The sequence below is a fragment of the Staurois parvus genome, unplaced genomic scaffold (assembly GCF_062004578.1).
Source record: "Staurois parvus isolate SC_StPar_1 unplaced genomic scaffold, SC_StPar_1.0 ptg000578l, whole genome shotgun sequence".
In the NCBI taxonomy this organism is placed as follows: Eukaryota; Metazoa; Chordata; class Amphibia; order Anura; family Ranidae; genus Staurois; species Staurois parvus.
In genome coordinates, this window is record NW_028318374.1 from 5,499,827 (window position 1) to 5,515,502 (window position 15,676).

The window sequence follows — 15,676 nt, forward strand, 5'->3', positions numbered from 1 at the left end:
GCGACTCCGACAGTCCTAGCAAACAACAATGGGGACAAAGAGCTTAGCAGGGGGAACCTGCACTGGAAACTGGTGGTGGTGGGGGTAGAAGTGGACCCTTGCTGACCTGAAGTGAGACCTCTGTAAAAGCAGGCCGCCGGATTAAATCTTGCAGTGGGCCAGATTCGGCCCTCGGGCCATAGTTTAGAGACCCCTGCTTCATGTGAATAAAAGATAAGGAGTGCTGGAGAAGATCCTGATTTTCCTTGTTATGGGGGAGGCCTGCTATGTACAGTCCAGGGGCGGACTGACCATTTGGAAACTTGGGCACTGCCCGAGGGCCCGGGGTCAGTAGGGGGCCCCATGAGATGCCCCTGGTACCCTTTTCATAGGCTTTTTTGAGTTTGGGTAAGGACACAGGGGCCCCATGATCCCCTATTGCCCGGGGGGCCCCATGAGTTGTCAGTCCGCCCCTGGTACAGTCCATAAACATGAAAGGGAGCAGGGAGAGGAACACGGCACATTTCCTGTAAAAATAGATAATACTAATTAAACTTGGTAATTATACTCATTACCTGTAAAAAGAGATGATGCAAATCATTATGTATATATATACTTTTCCGTGCTGTAAACACAATTAAAGCAAAACGCAACTGTATCTGAGCATGACAAACTGAAAACACTAATTCATTCATTTGTAGTATTCAAAGCAAACTCCACCATTCATTCATGGCTCCGTGCTTTATTTCAATAATCACTTTGAGGCTCCATGCAACCAGCAGTTCTTATAAGTTCAAAAACACTGGTAAGAACGTTTTTTTTAATAGTGTTTTATTAGTGTTTAGAAGCGTTCATGTTTTATTAGTGTTTTTACAGTACATATAGAAAAAAAAAGCTAGAAAAAGCTGTTGGGAGCGTTTTAGTAGTGTTTAGGAACGCTCAGCGTATATGTTTGCTGGAAAAACGCTCCAAAAAACCTCTACAAAAACAATTTTTATCTGCTCCTAGAACCTGAAACTCAAAAAAATGCTCATAGCCTGAAGTAGTGTGCATGGACACATAGGAGAACACTATTTGGCTTCTAGGAGCTTAACCACTTCCCGCCCACTCTATAGTATAAGTACTGTTAGAGGACGGCATGGGTGTGCAAAATCACGTATATATACGTGATTTCGCATTTCCAGGTAGGGGGCGTGAACAAGGCGTGCACGCGCCCTACCCGCGCTGCCATTTGCAGCCACAGCTGTCTATCACTGGGTCCCAGCCGGTGATTACTCGCCAGCGCCTGGTGATTGCCGAGCATCTCCGATGGTGGAGAGGGGGGGATCTGTTAGTAAACAAAACAGTAAAAACACAGCCATGCAAAGCAGTGTGCTTACAGTGAGGCATGTAAAACGGCATACAGCACACTGTTAACCCTTGGATTGCCCCAGATGTTAACAACTTCATTCCCAGTGCCATTAGTACAGTGTCAGTGCTTTTTTGGTAGCACTGATCACTGTATTGGTGTCACTGGGGCAGGGGTGGACTGACCATTTGAGCACTCGGGCACTGCCCAAGGGCCTGGGGTCAGTAGGGGGCCCCATGAGATGCCCCTGGTACTTTTTTACAGGCTTTTTTTGGTATGGTTTGAGTGTGGGCAAGGACACAGGGGCCCCATGATCCCCTATTGCCCGCGGGCCCCATGAGTTGTCAGTCCGCCCCTGCACTGGGGATGTCGGTGACACCAAGTCAGTTCCCCCCAGTGTCAGAATGTCCTGCTACAAGTCGCTGATTGCCACCATTACTAGTAAAAATGTTAAAAAAAATTAAAAAATCCCAGTATATATACCGCCATTTGTAAACGCTATAACTATCACGTAAACCAATTAATTTGCACGTATTGGGATTTTTTTTTAGCATGTCGCAGAATACATTTTGGCCTAAATTTATGATAAAATTTGATTTGTTTAATTTTTTTACTGGACATGTTTAATATCAAAACGTCAAAAATATAGTTTTTTTCTCAAAATTGTCGGACTTTTTTTTATAGTGCAAAAAATAAAAAACGCACAGGCGATCAGATACAAATCGAAAGAAAGCTCTATTTGTGGGGGAAAAAAAGGATGTAAATTTAATTTGGGTGCAGAGTTGCATGACCGCGTAATTGTCAGTTAAAGGAACACAACACTGTAATGCAAAAAATGGCCTGGTCAGGAAGGAGGGGGGTGGGGGGGGGGGGGAATCCTATGGAGGGCAAGTGGTTAAAAAAACACATTTTTAGCTGCAGTCATCTTGAGTAAGGGCAGATAATTTCATGTAGCATTTATGTGCAGGAATCCATCTACTCTTAGCTCAGGCATACAGGCTGGGTAGGCGTGCTTAGCTGAGGCCTGAGGAAGCCCCTTCTCCCCTCCTCCAGGTAAAAGAAATGCCCATGAAGACTCTTGGGATGTATGACGTGATTTTGGCCTAGTCCACAAATCAAGAAGTAAATATAAAAAAAAACAACAACATATGATTTGAATACAACAAATAAATATGATATACTTTCCTATCTGTTTAGTAATGCTAGTAGCATAAGGATTAAAAATAGTCAATGTTGACCGAGAGAGTTTAATTCTGCTTTAAACAATAAAAAAAAAATTGAAGTTAGTGTCCCTTTAAAGAAATGTAATTAAAGTGCCACTGAGTTACCGGTCACATCACTGCGATTAAAATCGCGCAATTTGTGTGTAATATCAGTACGATTTCAGGTGCGATTTATGAAGACTTTATTAATTTGACGATTTCTTGCAATTTACTGTGTGATTTCCATTATATTCTATGTATTTGAAATCGCAACAAAACTGCAGAAAAAGTAATGCAAGAACTACTTTAGAAATCTGCTGCAGCAAATCGCACATGTTAAGACACTGACATTCACATTCATTAGATGCGATTTCAATCCTCAAATCGCACTGGTATGCACTTTAGCTTTAAATTTTTAAAAAATAACAAACATGTTATACTTGCCTGCTTTTTGCAATGGTTTTGCACAAAGCAGCCCCAATCCTTTTTCTTTTTGGGTCCCCGTCGATGCACCTGGCTCCTCCCCCTTAAGCAGTCCCCCAGTGAAAGCTGCTTGCCCTGGGGGCACTGCTGCATGCTCGCCCCAGAGCCACTGCTTTATGTGTCCATAAGACACACCCTCCCGCTCTCACCTCATTGGCTCACTGGCTGTGATTGACAGCAGCGGGGGCCTTTGGGCTGCTGCTGCTGTTTCAGCCAATGAGGAGAAAGAGCCCCCAGACAGCAGAGGCTTTAGAGAACGTTGCTGGATCAGTAGGGGCTCAAAGAAGGATTGGGGGGGTAAAAAACCTTGAGCCTTTAGAACCACTTTGAACTAACCTTCTTCTTGTTTCCTTTTCAGAACAAATGGCTTCCGGAAGGTTCCCTATCACTATTATGAACCAGGAAGATACGAATGTGATGAGTACATCCTACATGAGAATGCTCCATATGGTGGTCACCGGTTCATCACGGAAAAACGTGTCTTTGCCAAGTGGTCCAAGGTGCATAATATAACGTTCTCCAATCCGGATTGGACATTACCTTGAAATAATTCAAAAAATGACAATGAATCTTTCAGAGTGTCAAAACCGGAATAATACTGAACACAATTCATAGGAAATCTCATACTGTACACGGAAAGCACTTTATGCAGCAAGATTTCGGTTCAAAGTGACAACCTCATTTCCTGGCAAGTCATTGGGAATTAGGAGCATAGCTTCCAGCAGACAGGGCAAGTGATGGCATTAGATTGCTGAGTATTATTATGGGGACATGATCCCTGCCACTTTGTCCTGTCCCATGTCTATTAGGAGAACTTTTGCTCCACTTGTGGCATCTCCAGATCCCCTACTATGGGGTCACGTGGAGGATAGCCCAGGTTCAACCTGTCCTCCTGAGCCTGGTCAAGGCGTCACCCCTTGTCCCCACCATTATGCCAGTGATTCTGCTAGCCTTCATTACACCGATACAGCCTGAGAGACGCCAACAAAGTCTCTATGAAATGCAAAACTCAACCTATTTCTGATGCAATGTTCAGCTGCTTTCACTGTTGCTGTAGCCACTTCTGTCAACCTCTTTTTCCACTGTGATCTCAGAGACTGACTTGACAGCGTATGTGTAGTGCTTGCTGCATACAGGCTCCCCAAAAGTAGGAACATGGCCTGTAGTTTTGTTTGTTGTGTTGTCCAAGGTTAGCCAATGGCAGAAAACACAAATGAAACTGTCCAAAGACAGCAAAAGAAAGGAAAAGAATGTGTCTTTAAAAACTTGCTTGATTTGCCTACATTGAAGGATCTACGAGGTGATAGAATACCCAATTGTCAAAGTGAACCTGTCAGAAATATCGAGGCGTACGAGTGTCACTTATACCTCTTCCAGGATCCAGCCATGGCTCTCCACTCCTGTATGTAGTTGCTGGCAATTCTGGATTTCATCCACAGGACCTGCAATGTGGCCAGTCAGGAGACATTTCTCCTGATCCGTGCTATATCCAATAAGGAGACATTTCTCCTGATCCGTGCTATATCCAATAAGGAGACATTTCTCCTGATTCGTGCTGTATCCAATAAGGAGACAGTTCTCCTGATCAGTGCTATATCCAATAAGGAGACAGTTCTCCTGATCAGTGCTATATCCAATAAGGGGACAGTTCTCCTGATCAGTGCTATATCCAATAAGGGGACAGTTCTCCTGATCAGTGCTATATCCAATAAGGGGACAGTTCTCCTGATCAGTGCTATATCCAATAAGGAGACAGTTCCCTTGATCAGTGCTATATCCAATAAGGAGACAGTTCTCCTGATCAGTGCTATATCCAATAAGGAGACAGTTCTCCTGATCAGTGCTATATCCAATAAGGGGACAGTTCCCCTGATCAGTGCTATATCCAATAAGGAGACAGTTCTCCTGATCAGTGCTATATCCAATAAGGAGACAGTTCTCCTGATCAGTGCTATATCCAATAAGGGGACAGTACTCCTGATCAGTGCTATATCCAATAAGGGCACAGTTCTCCTGATCAGTGCTATATCCAATAAGGGCACAGTTCTCCTGATCAGTGCTATATCCAATAAGGGGACAGTTCCCCTGATCAGTGCTATATCCAATAAGGGGACAGTACTCCTGATCAGTGCTAGATCCAATAAGGGGGCAGTTCTCCTGATCAGTGCTATATCCAATAAGGGGACAGTACTCCTGATCCATGCTAGATCCAATAAGGGGACAGTTCTCCTGATCCATGCTAGATCCAATAAGGGGACAGTTCTCCTGATCCATGCTAGATCCAATAAGGGGACAGTACTCCTGATCAGTGCTATATCCAATAAGGGGACAGTTCTCCTGATCAGTGCTATATCCAATAAGGGGACAGTTCTCCTGATCAATGCTGTATCCAATAAGGGGACAGTTCTCCTGATCAGTGCTATATCCAATAAGGGGACAGTTCTCCTGATCAGTCCTATATCCAATAAGGGGACAGTTCTCCTGATCAGTGCTATATCCAATAAGGAGACAGTTCTCCTGATCAGTGCTGTATCCAATAAGGATACAGTTCTCCTGATCAGTGCTGTATCCAATAAGGGGACAGTTCTCCTGATCAATGTTATATCCAATAAAGGGACAATTCTCCTGATCAGTGCTATATCCAATAAGGAGACAGTTCTCCTGATCAGTGCTATATCCAATAAGGGGACAGTACTCCTGATCCATGCTAGATCCAATAAGGGGACAGTTCTCCTGATCCATGCTAGATCCAATAAGGGGACAGTACTCCTGATCCATGCTAGATCCAATAAGGGGACAGTACTCCTGATCAGTGCTATATCCAATAAGGGGACAGTTCTCCTGATCAATGCTGTATCCAATAAGGGGACAGTTCTCCTGATCAGTGCTATATCCAATAAGGGGACAGTTCTCCTTGTCAATGCTGTATCCAATAAGGGGACAGTTCTCCTGATCAGTGCTATATCCAATTAGGGGACAGTTCTCCTGATCAGTGCTATATCCAATAAGGAGACAGTTCTCCTGATCAGTGCTGTATCCAATAAGGATACAGTTCTCCTGATCAGTGCTGTATCCAATAAGGGGACAGTTCTCCTGATCAATGTTATATCCAATAAAGGGACAATTCTCCTGATCAATGCTGTATCCAATAAGGGGACAGTTCTCCTGATCAGTGCTATATCCAATTAGGGGACAGTTCTCCTGATCAGTCCTATATCCAATAAGGGGACAGTTCTCCTGATCAGTGCTATATCCAATAAGAGGACAGTTCTCCTGATCAATGCTATATCCAATAGGGGGACAGTTCTCGTGATTAAATTGCAGAGTGATGTGTGTGGCTCAGGGTTCAGGTAATGTAATGCTACACTTTAGCTGAGCTCCCTGCTGCAGTACCTAACAAGTGTACCCCCAATCTTCAGAGCATCCTGTGACCACAGTGTACCCCTGTGCACATGTAACACGAGTGCACCCCATCCTCCATGTTCTTTTGAACCCCAGCGCTCACCTGTGTCTTCTGGTGACCCCCCCCCCCCCATTGAGCTCCTGTGCAACAATAACACCAACACACCCAAAGCATCCTGTGTCTTCTTTTGACTCCCAGCAAGCTCCTGTGTCCCAGCACATCTCAGAGTATCCTGGGTCTTCTTGTACCCCCAGCGTGCTCCTGTTCACCCATGACACCAGCACACTCCAGAGCATCCAGTGCCTTCTTGTGACCCCCGACGAACATCTGTGCACCCATGACACCAACACACCTAGAGCATCTTGTGTATTATTGTGACCCATAGATTGCCCCTGTGCGCCCATGACACCAGTGCACTTCAGTGCATTCTTTGTCTTCTTGTGACCCTCCCCCCATGTGCCCTTGTGTGCACATTCCAGAAGATTAGAGTATCCTGTGTCTTCTTGTGACCCCCAGTGTGCGTCTATGCACCTGTGACACCAGCACCCCCCAGAGCATCCTGTGCCTTCTTTTGACCCCCAGTAATCTCCTGTGCAACCATGACACCAACACTCCCAGAGCATCCTGTGTCTTCTTGTGACCCCCAGCAAGCTCCTGTGCAGCTATGACACCAGCACAACCCAGAGCATCTTGTGTATTTTTGTGACCCACCAGGGTGCCCCTGTGTGCCCATGAGACCAGTGAGCCCCAGTGCATCCTTTGTCTTCTTGTGACCCACCATGTGCCAATGACACAACACATCCAGAGAATTCTGTGTTTTCTCATGACCCGCAGCATGCCCCTGTGCATCTGTGACACCATTGTACCCTAAAGCATTAGAGAATACTGTGTCTTCTTGTGACCCTCTGCAAGCCCCCAAACACTGTGACACCATTGCACCCCAGAGCTTCAGATCATCCTGTGTCTTCTTGTGACTTCATGACCCTGTGTGCTTTACTGTATCCCAGAGCATTCTGCATCATCTAGTGACCTCAGTGCACCCTGTGATACCAGTGCATCACAGAATAACCTGTGTCATCTTATGACCCTAGTCCGCCCCTTGCACCCCATGACTCCAGTGTGTTCCAGAACATCATCTAGTGAGTGACCCCAGTGTGCCCCTGTGGCCCATGACTCCAGTATTGTCCATAACATCATCTAGTGTGTGACCCCAGTGTGCCCCTGTGGCCCATGACTCCAGTGTTTTCCAGAACATCATCTAGTGAGTGACCCCAGTGTGCCCCTGTGGCCCATGACTCCAGTGTCTTCCAGAACATCATCTAGTGAGTGACCCCAGTGTGCCCCTGTGGCCCATGACTCCAGTGTCTTCCAGAACATCATCTAGTGAATGACCCTAGTGTGCCCCTATGGCCCATGACTCCAGTGTGTTCCAGAACATCATCTAGTGAGTGACCCCAGTGTGCCCCTGTGGCCCATGACTCCAGTGTCTTCCAGAACATCATCTAGTGAATGACCCTAGTGTGCCCCTGTGGCCCATGACTCCAGTGTGTTCCAGAACATCATCTAGTGAGTGACCCCAGTGTGCCCCTGTGGCCCATGACGCCAGTGTCTTCCAGAACATCATCTAGTGAGTGACCCCAGTGTGCCCCTGTGGCCCATGACTCCAGTGTCTTCCAGAACATCATCTAGTGACCCCAGTGTGCCCCTGTGGCCCATGACTCCAGTGTCTTCCAGAACATCATCTAGTGAGTGACCCCAGTGTGCCCCTGTGGCCCATGACTCCAGTGTCTTCCAGAACATCATGTAGTGACCCCTGTGTGCCCTTGTGGCCCATGATTCCAGTGCACACAGAGCATCATGTGTCATCTGGCAACTACTAGGGCGCCCTGTGCAGCTCTGTAACCCTCATGTCTCCATGCAGTTTGTGGCTCACTCTGTAGTAGTTCGGCTTTCTATGCTTCACCAACAGTACCCTATGTTGCTCCTCTATCCTCTGGTATGCTCCTGCAATCACTCAGACTGTCCTTTTCTCAATGGACATAGACCCATTTCATTGATAAAAGGTTAACAATACAGCCAAAATGTAGTCACCTTGTCTGGAAGTACCTTTTATTTTAGTCCACCAAGTAGCTCCTGTAACCCAGACACATACTTCCTCCTGACTATCAGCTAAGCCACACTCCTCTTGGAACTGTCCTTGCCAACACAGTATTACAGCCAATCGGAGAGCCTCTATTGGCCCCTGAGGTGTTCTGCAGGGGCGGGCTAAACTCAAAGAAAGAAGTCAAGGCCTTGTGTGTAGTATGGGCCTGTTATCCAGGAACTCCCTACGAAGCTATCACAGGATTATTGGAAGGTGTGTACAATGGCATTATTATTTGTCCGTACATCCCGATATATCTAACAGGTTCATTTTACAGTCATACCTTTCTTTGTAAATAGTATTTTACTATTTTTAGCCAAAATTTACTCCTTTGTTTATTTCATTTGCAAAATATCCAACCATAATCTCCTTCCCGTCAGCCCACATAAATTCTCCCCACCCATCAGTTTACAGAGCTGTCACCCTCATCACTGTTAGTCTGATTTTAGTTTTCAGCTATATTATGGACATTTCAAAAACAACACAAATAAAAAGGTAATTCATTATACTTGTGGAACTGAAAACGTATTTATGTAAAGAATACAATAGTTAATCCAGATGCTATGGACTTGATATAAAACACGGGTTGGGAGCAGCAATGGGAACCCCTTTGGCCCAGTCAATGGACTTCATCCATGTACCAAGCATCTCATGATCACTGTTGTAATAAGCAATCAATACTGTGAAGGAATACTTGACACAATTATGCTTTAAATAATATTCCTCTTTGTAGACAAATAACTGAAGTTGCTCTTTTGAATTGCTGTTTTTTTTTTTTACGATGCATGAGAAAAATGATAATGTAAGTATTTTTCTACTTATCTATTTTTTTAGTTTGTAGCGAGTGGCTCATTTTATACATATCTACTTCAGACACACAATACCTCTTAGTGTACGGCACATAGTGCCTCATTTGTATGTAGCACACATCCATACCTATGTATTATTATGTATGCAGAGACTTGTAGATCAGAAGCGTCCCCATGGACAGTGCTGCCTAATGTGAATCAATATGCAGTGTTTAAAAATGTAAACAGTAAAAGTCTTGTCTAAAAGCATCACAAGATGCCCACTGGTAACTAGAAAAGCCTCTTCTGTGTGCCTCTCTGATTTAGTTTCACTTTCTATTTCAATGGTTTTTATTAATTTTTTAAACAGTATAAAACAGAGACAATAAAACACGCCTACGCAGGGGCTATCAATTGCACAGATAAACAAAATGCAAAATTAAAAAAAAGGAAAAACAGTGCTCTAACGCCAACAGGGCAAAAGGTACGCCCACGCAGGGGATATCAATGGCACATAAGTTACAAAACATTAATGTAACTGACTATAACAACTAAATGCAGCTGTCCAGTCACACCAAAAACAGAGAAAGAGAGAAAAAGGAAGAAAGAGGTGAAAAAAAAAAAAGGGGGGCAAAGAGCAGGGGTCCAAGAGCGCCAATACCGAACGCCATTACATCCTACCGAACGCCATTACATCCTAGTTTCACTTTCTTACTGGGAGTTGATTCCCTTAAGCTGGCCATACCCATATAGATTTTTGTTCAAGAATTTTTGTTTCAAGATTATTCGTTTGATTTTCTAAATCATTGGTGGGTTCAAATTGATGTTCGCTTTCAACAGCAGTTACGGCAAAATTCAAAGGGGCAGGATGGAAAACTTTTCTCGATCAAACAAAATTTCGGCCAGTGTATGTGGTCATCGTTTAGAAATGACATTCATTTTAAAATCAAATGTTAAATGCAAAAAACTATTTTAGAATGACACTCATCCATTTATTGAATGTTCAATGAATTTTCATACGACTTTTTTCTTACAAATATTCTTGTCCGAAAATCTACATGTGTATGGCCAGCTTTAGACTTCATGGGTAAGCCACAGCAAATGTCATTCTACTGTCCAATGACACTGGCTCGGTGACCACCAAGGCACTTTTATTGAACTATTGGTCCACTATTCCTAACATGAATGCAGATTCAGGGGCTTATACCATTTACATTTAAAGTTAAATTTAAAGTCATACTATAAGAAAAAAAATATATATAGTCTGTATATATAGTCTGTCAATAGCAATAACACAACAGTTTTTGTCCCCCTCCTCTATGCAACATATTTTTATCACCTGATGATCCTGCCAGAAGACCAATTGCTTCACCACTTCCTGTAACAGTGTGACAACACTGTTTTCTGTAACATAATTACCCATGCGTTGTCACCAGGGCTTTGTTTCTCAGAGAATAGGTGCAGGTACTCCTTACTGAGTCTTTCCTTTTCTCCAACCCCTACTCACCTCCAACCACTGTTCCTTGGTCCCACCTCCTACCCACCTCGCAGTACTGCCCCTTATAGAGAACTCAGAACCAAGTATTTTCTGGTGCTAATTTATATGGAATTTATTATTGATAGCAAGAAAAGCTGTAAAATAGATCCCCTGCAGCCAGAAACAATAGACCTCCCCAGCAACAATAGATCCCTCAGCAGCCAGCAACAGTAGACCCTCCAGAACACCCCAGCACCACTTGCCATTTTATACATTTGGTGTTGGAGGTGCTGGAATTGCGTTCCCACTGAAAAAAGGCCTGGTTGTCACCCTGTGGACAGGGTAATATAACATAGACATGTAGTTTTGGATAGACTTTGAAGAAGAACTTCACTCAAAAAGTGAAGTATAACCAATTTGCACCCTCTGTCAGCCTGTAAATGAGTCAGAGGTTCTTTTGGGGGTGTGGGAGGGGGGCAAGAACTGATTTTTTTTGAGGGGTTCCCACTTCTCCATTCCTTTTCTAGGCAAGGTAGATGTCCCTTTGCTGCGTCCTCATCTCCCCAGGCTGCATGACCCCTTACAGAGCACCGTGCAAGCTCACGCTTGTGTAGTGGGGACCCGACTATGGTTCCTGAGAAAGCCAGCTCCCATACCAAGTTGATGGTGCTGGGTACCCGCAGTGGTAAGAAGAACTGGCTGCAAGAAGGCGGTACTACAGCTACAGTATTTGTCCAAAAAAAAAGAAAAACTGAAGCTCCTCTTTAAGTAAGCAACAAATTAAAGCTTAACTCCAGCTAACACTTTTTTTCAAAAATTAGGGGCAACATTTTTTGGAAATGCTTCAAACCATATGACTAAAAGCTGACCATCATTAGCACCCCTGGCAGTGTGTTCCAACCACTGTAGCTGTCATTTTTGTTGGACAGTGTAGCCTGCATACAAATGTAGAGACAAGTATATAAAGAAAGACATGTAAAATAAAAAGCAATTTATATATTGAATACTATCATTGCGGGTATAAATTCACCCAGTTACCAGAACACAATTTGTTTCCCCATAATGGGCCGTTAATATCTTCCTGGAGGTCAGCTTAAAGGGTTAGTTCACCTTTGCAGTAAAATGCGCTATGCAGTCAAGGGTGCCCCTGTACTTTTAAAAACACTGTGGAGCTTTAAAAAAAACTCAAATTTAATTGTCATGCCTGTAGGCCCATTGTGATTTATCTGTGGCCTGGATGAAAAATGACTACTGGGATCAATCATCTCTGACTTGCCTGTGACCTGGGATGTCCCATGCGTTGGGTGCACTCTCAACATCACTGAGACAATCGCTCTCCCCCTCCCAAGACTGGCGCATGCGCAGTTCTGTCTCTGGATAGTGCAGTGTGTATGCGGGAGACTGCAAAATTACACAAAAAAGCATGGTTTTAATGACTATAGAACATTTCCTGACCTCAATCCACGTATGCTCTTTAATACAAAACAATTGAATTGTACAGGTTTGGCCAAATCTATACAGTCAAATTCTGCTGCAACTACAATCAGCTTAAAATGTAACAGGGCCACCCAAGGTGCAGCAAGTGCAGCTTAACAGTGGATACGTCTAAACCCCAGAGCTACGCTGCCGCTAATGTACTGGGGATGACCATGATGCTAGGTCCAAGTGTACCTGCAGGACTTTCTTACTAGACAAAGCAATCCAAAATAGGGCATACATGGTGGAAATTATATAGACTGTGGTGAGAAAAGAAAGGGGCAGTATCTGGATGATTACTTCTGCCGGCTAATGTTGGGGCCGTTAACGGTGGTGCACTGCTGATGAAGGTTCATTGCCACAGCCTCCATTAAGTTCAAATACAAACCATTGGAGTTCCAATCAATAGTGTTAGTTTGCAGAAGAACCTGAACAGTAACATGATGTTACATCCATTTCATGTATGCTCCCTAAATAAAAAAAAAAAGACGTGTAGAGGGTGGGATGGGTTCCAGACACCACCAATTTGACCTGCCAAGTCTAAACTGTCAAATTCTGCTGCAACTGTGCAGGGAATATCACAGTTAAAAGGCTCGTCACTTGGGTCAGGTGTTGCATTTCCTGTGCTGCCTTGGGAAGCACAAAGCCTAGGAACGCTTCTGGTCTCCCCCACTGTGGGTTTAGTGAAAAGAATGATGTATTCTAACACTTCTTTAACAACTGAATTCTTATTGATTGCTAAAAGGTTACTGCAGCATTGTGTTTAACATATTTGAAAGCATATCTAAACCCAAAAAAAAATTGCGTTGAGTTGCATATCACCAATTCTTAGATGTGTTAGCTGCGTTTGTTTTCTCTTATTTTCCCCTTTATTTTTGCCTGGTGATCTTGTGGATAACACATTTACTGTCCTATGCTTATCTATGGAGGAAACCACCCTAAGCTGCTCTACAGATTTGGACTACAGACATGTCTTCCTCTTCTCTTCCCCAATGCCCAAGGCTGGGGAAGTTTGTAGTTTACAGATCATAGCTTGAATGGAAGATATTGTATTAATTTCTATACAAGGGCACTGCATTTCTGGTAAGTGTTCTTAGCCCGAAAAAAGAATTCTAATGCAGCTACCACATCTAAAGACGAGAAAACTAATATATACAATTTTTGTTCTAGAGTTTGTATATCCTTTTTGGGGTTGTACCCCAGCATTTTACTTAAGGGTGGATACTAGAGGGTTAAATTACCAAATGGCTTGTTATATGTCCTGACTCTATTAGTGAGAGCTCTTTGCTGGATATTTCTCCTTACCATCACATCTCTTCCTGTAGCATTATCTGTAATGTAACATAGGTTAACAAAGAAAATGAGACCCCTCCAAAGGAACCTTGGCAGGGGGAAGAGCAGCTGTAGAAATCTCACTGTCAGACCCATGGACACACATAAGAACCCGGAGAGTAATTTAAGTTTCATACCAGGGGCGGACTGACCATTTGGAAACTCGGGCACTGCCCAAGGGCCCGGGGTCAGTAGGGGGCCCCATGAGATGCCCCTGGTACCTTTTTTGAGTTTGGGCAATGACACAGGGACCCCATGATCCCCTGTTGCCCGGGGGCCCCATGAGTTGTCAGTCCGCCCCTGTTTCATACCCATCTAGAACTGTGTGGTGTGACCCTTCAAACAATTGTTATTACTATACATTGTGGGTTTGTAATGCTCATTGGTTGTTCAGTGTTTGTGTACCGATGATGTACCATTCCAGTTTTGCATTTGTTGTTGCCGTGTTGGGCTGAATATCTTACTGTTGACACTTTTTTTGTATTTTTATTTAGAATTTTATAGGAATTGCCGTTTACTTTTACAAATTCTTTGGGACCATCCATGAATCATGTTTGTAATTTGATTACGTAAAAAAAAATAATAAATAAAAATGTCCTTTTCTTACTACCGGTGGTCACTTAATTCATTTGTGTTTATTTTTTAGGTTTGATAGAAAGAAATTTTAATTGTATTTGTACTAAAACCAAAAACTGCTGAGAATAACTGGGGCTTTTAGGCTCAATGTACATGAGCAGCTTCTAAACTCAGCTCCATAAAACCTATGTGTCCATGTACTGATAGGCTTTTAGCAGAGTTTAGGAGCTGACGCCTTTAGGTGAGGTTAAACCTCTCTCTCCTGAACACAGAAGAATCTCATTCAGGATAGGAACGTTTTGACCGCCGACTGTGGGAAACACAAAACCGCAGGCAAAATCGCGGTACCGCGGTTTGCGTTTTCCCGTGGCTGGCAGTCAGGGTAGGCTTGTGTACATGGAGCCTTAAAGTGGTTCTAAAGGCTCTAGGTTTTTTACCTGAATGCATTCTATTCTAAAGCTTTCTGGATGCAGGCCCCCCTAATACTTACCTGAGCCCCAACTTGATCCAGCAATGTGCATGAGAGCAGTGGCTCTCCCAGGTCTCTGTCTTCTCATTGGCTCTCTGACTGTTGTCAATCACAGCCAGTGAGTGGGGAAGTGGGGCCAAGCATGACCAAGAGACTTGCTAAGGGGGGCACTCAGCAGGGGAGAGGAGCTAGGACCACCTGCAGGGGACCCATAAAGAAGACAATGCACAGAGCAGATAAGTATAACATGTTTGTTATTAAAAAAATATATTTTCTTTAGAGCCACTTTAAAGTATACAAATAATCTACATGAGTTAAAAAAAAACACAATTGCTTTCAGAACAAAAGAACTTGTAATAAAAAATAAATATATTTATATATATATATATATATATATATATATATATATATATATATATATATATATGGACATATGAACATCCTTGCCTTTTTATGTTGCTGAGCTCACCAGTGCGTTCTTCTTTCCTCAGAATGTTCCAAACTGTTGATTTGGCCACTCTTAATGTTGTTGCTATCTCTATGATGGATTTGTTTCATTTTTGAAGCCTTACAATGGCCTGTTTCATTTGCATGGACAGCTCCTTTGAACGCATGATGTAGGTTCTCAGCAATAGATTCCAAGTGCAAATACCGCACTTAGAATCAACTCCAGACCTTTAACCTGCTTAATTGATGAAGAAATAACGTGAAGAAAGAGTAGCCCATACCTGGCCATGAAACAGCTTTTGATTCAATTGTCTAATTTTGGTCCCTTGAAAAAGGGGTGGCTACTCTTAACAGCTGTAATTCCTAAACCCTTCCTCCAATTTGGATGTACATACCCTCAAATTAAACCTGAGAGTGCACACTTTCAGCCCATATCCATTATATAAGTAGAGCTTGAATATGTTTTGGTAAATACCTGCAAAAAACTAAAATTGTGCCTGTGTCCAAATATATATGGACCTAGTTGTATCTATATATATAGTGTATTCATAAA

The 15,676-nt window shown here is 43.3% G+C and overlaps 1 protein-coding gene across 1 annotated transcript in view; it reads left to right on the forward strand.

The window, feature by feature from the left end:
• The window catches only part of ST6GALNAC3 (ST6 N-acetylgalactosaminide alpha-2,6-sialyltransferase 3), a 518,012-nt gene extending 503,772 nt beyond the window's left edge, over positions 1 to 14,240 (forward strand). The window contains exon 5 of the mRNA XM_089692183.1: positions 3,371 to 14,240. Coding sequence (XP_089548309.1) covers positions 3,371 to 3,557 — 187 coding nt within the window. The 3' untranslated portion in view covers positions 3,558 to 14,240. The remainder of the gene's footprint in view (positions 1 to 3,370) is intronic.
• Positions 14,241 to 15,676: the final 1,436 nt, after the last annotated feature.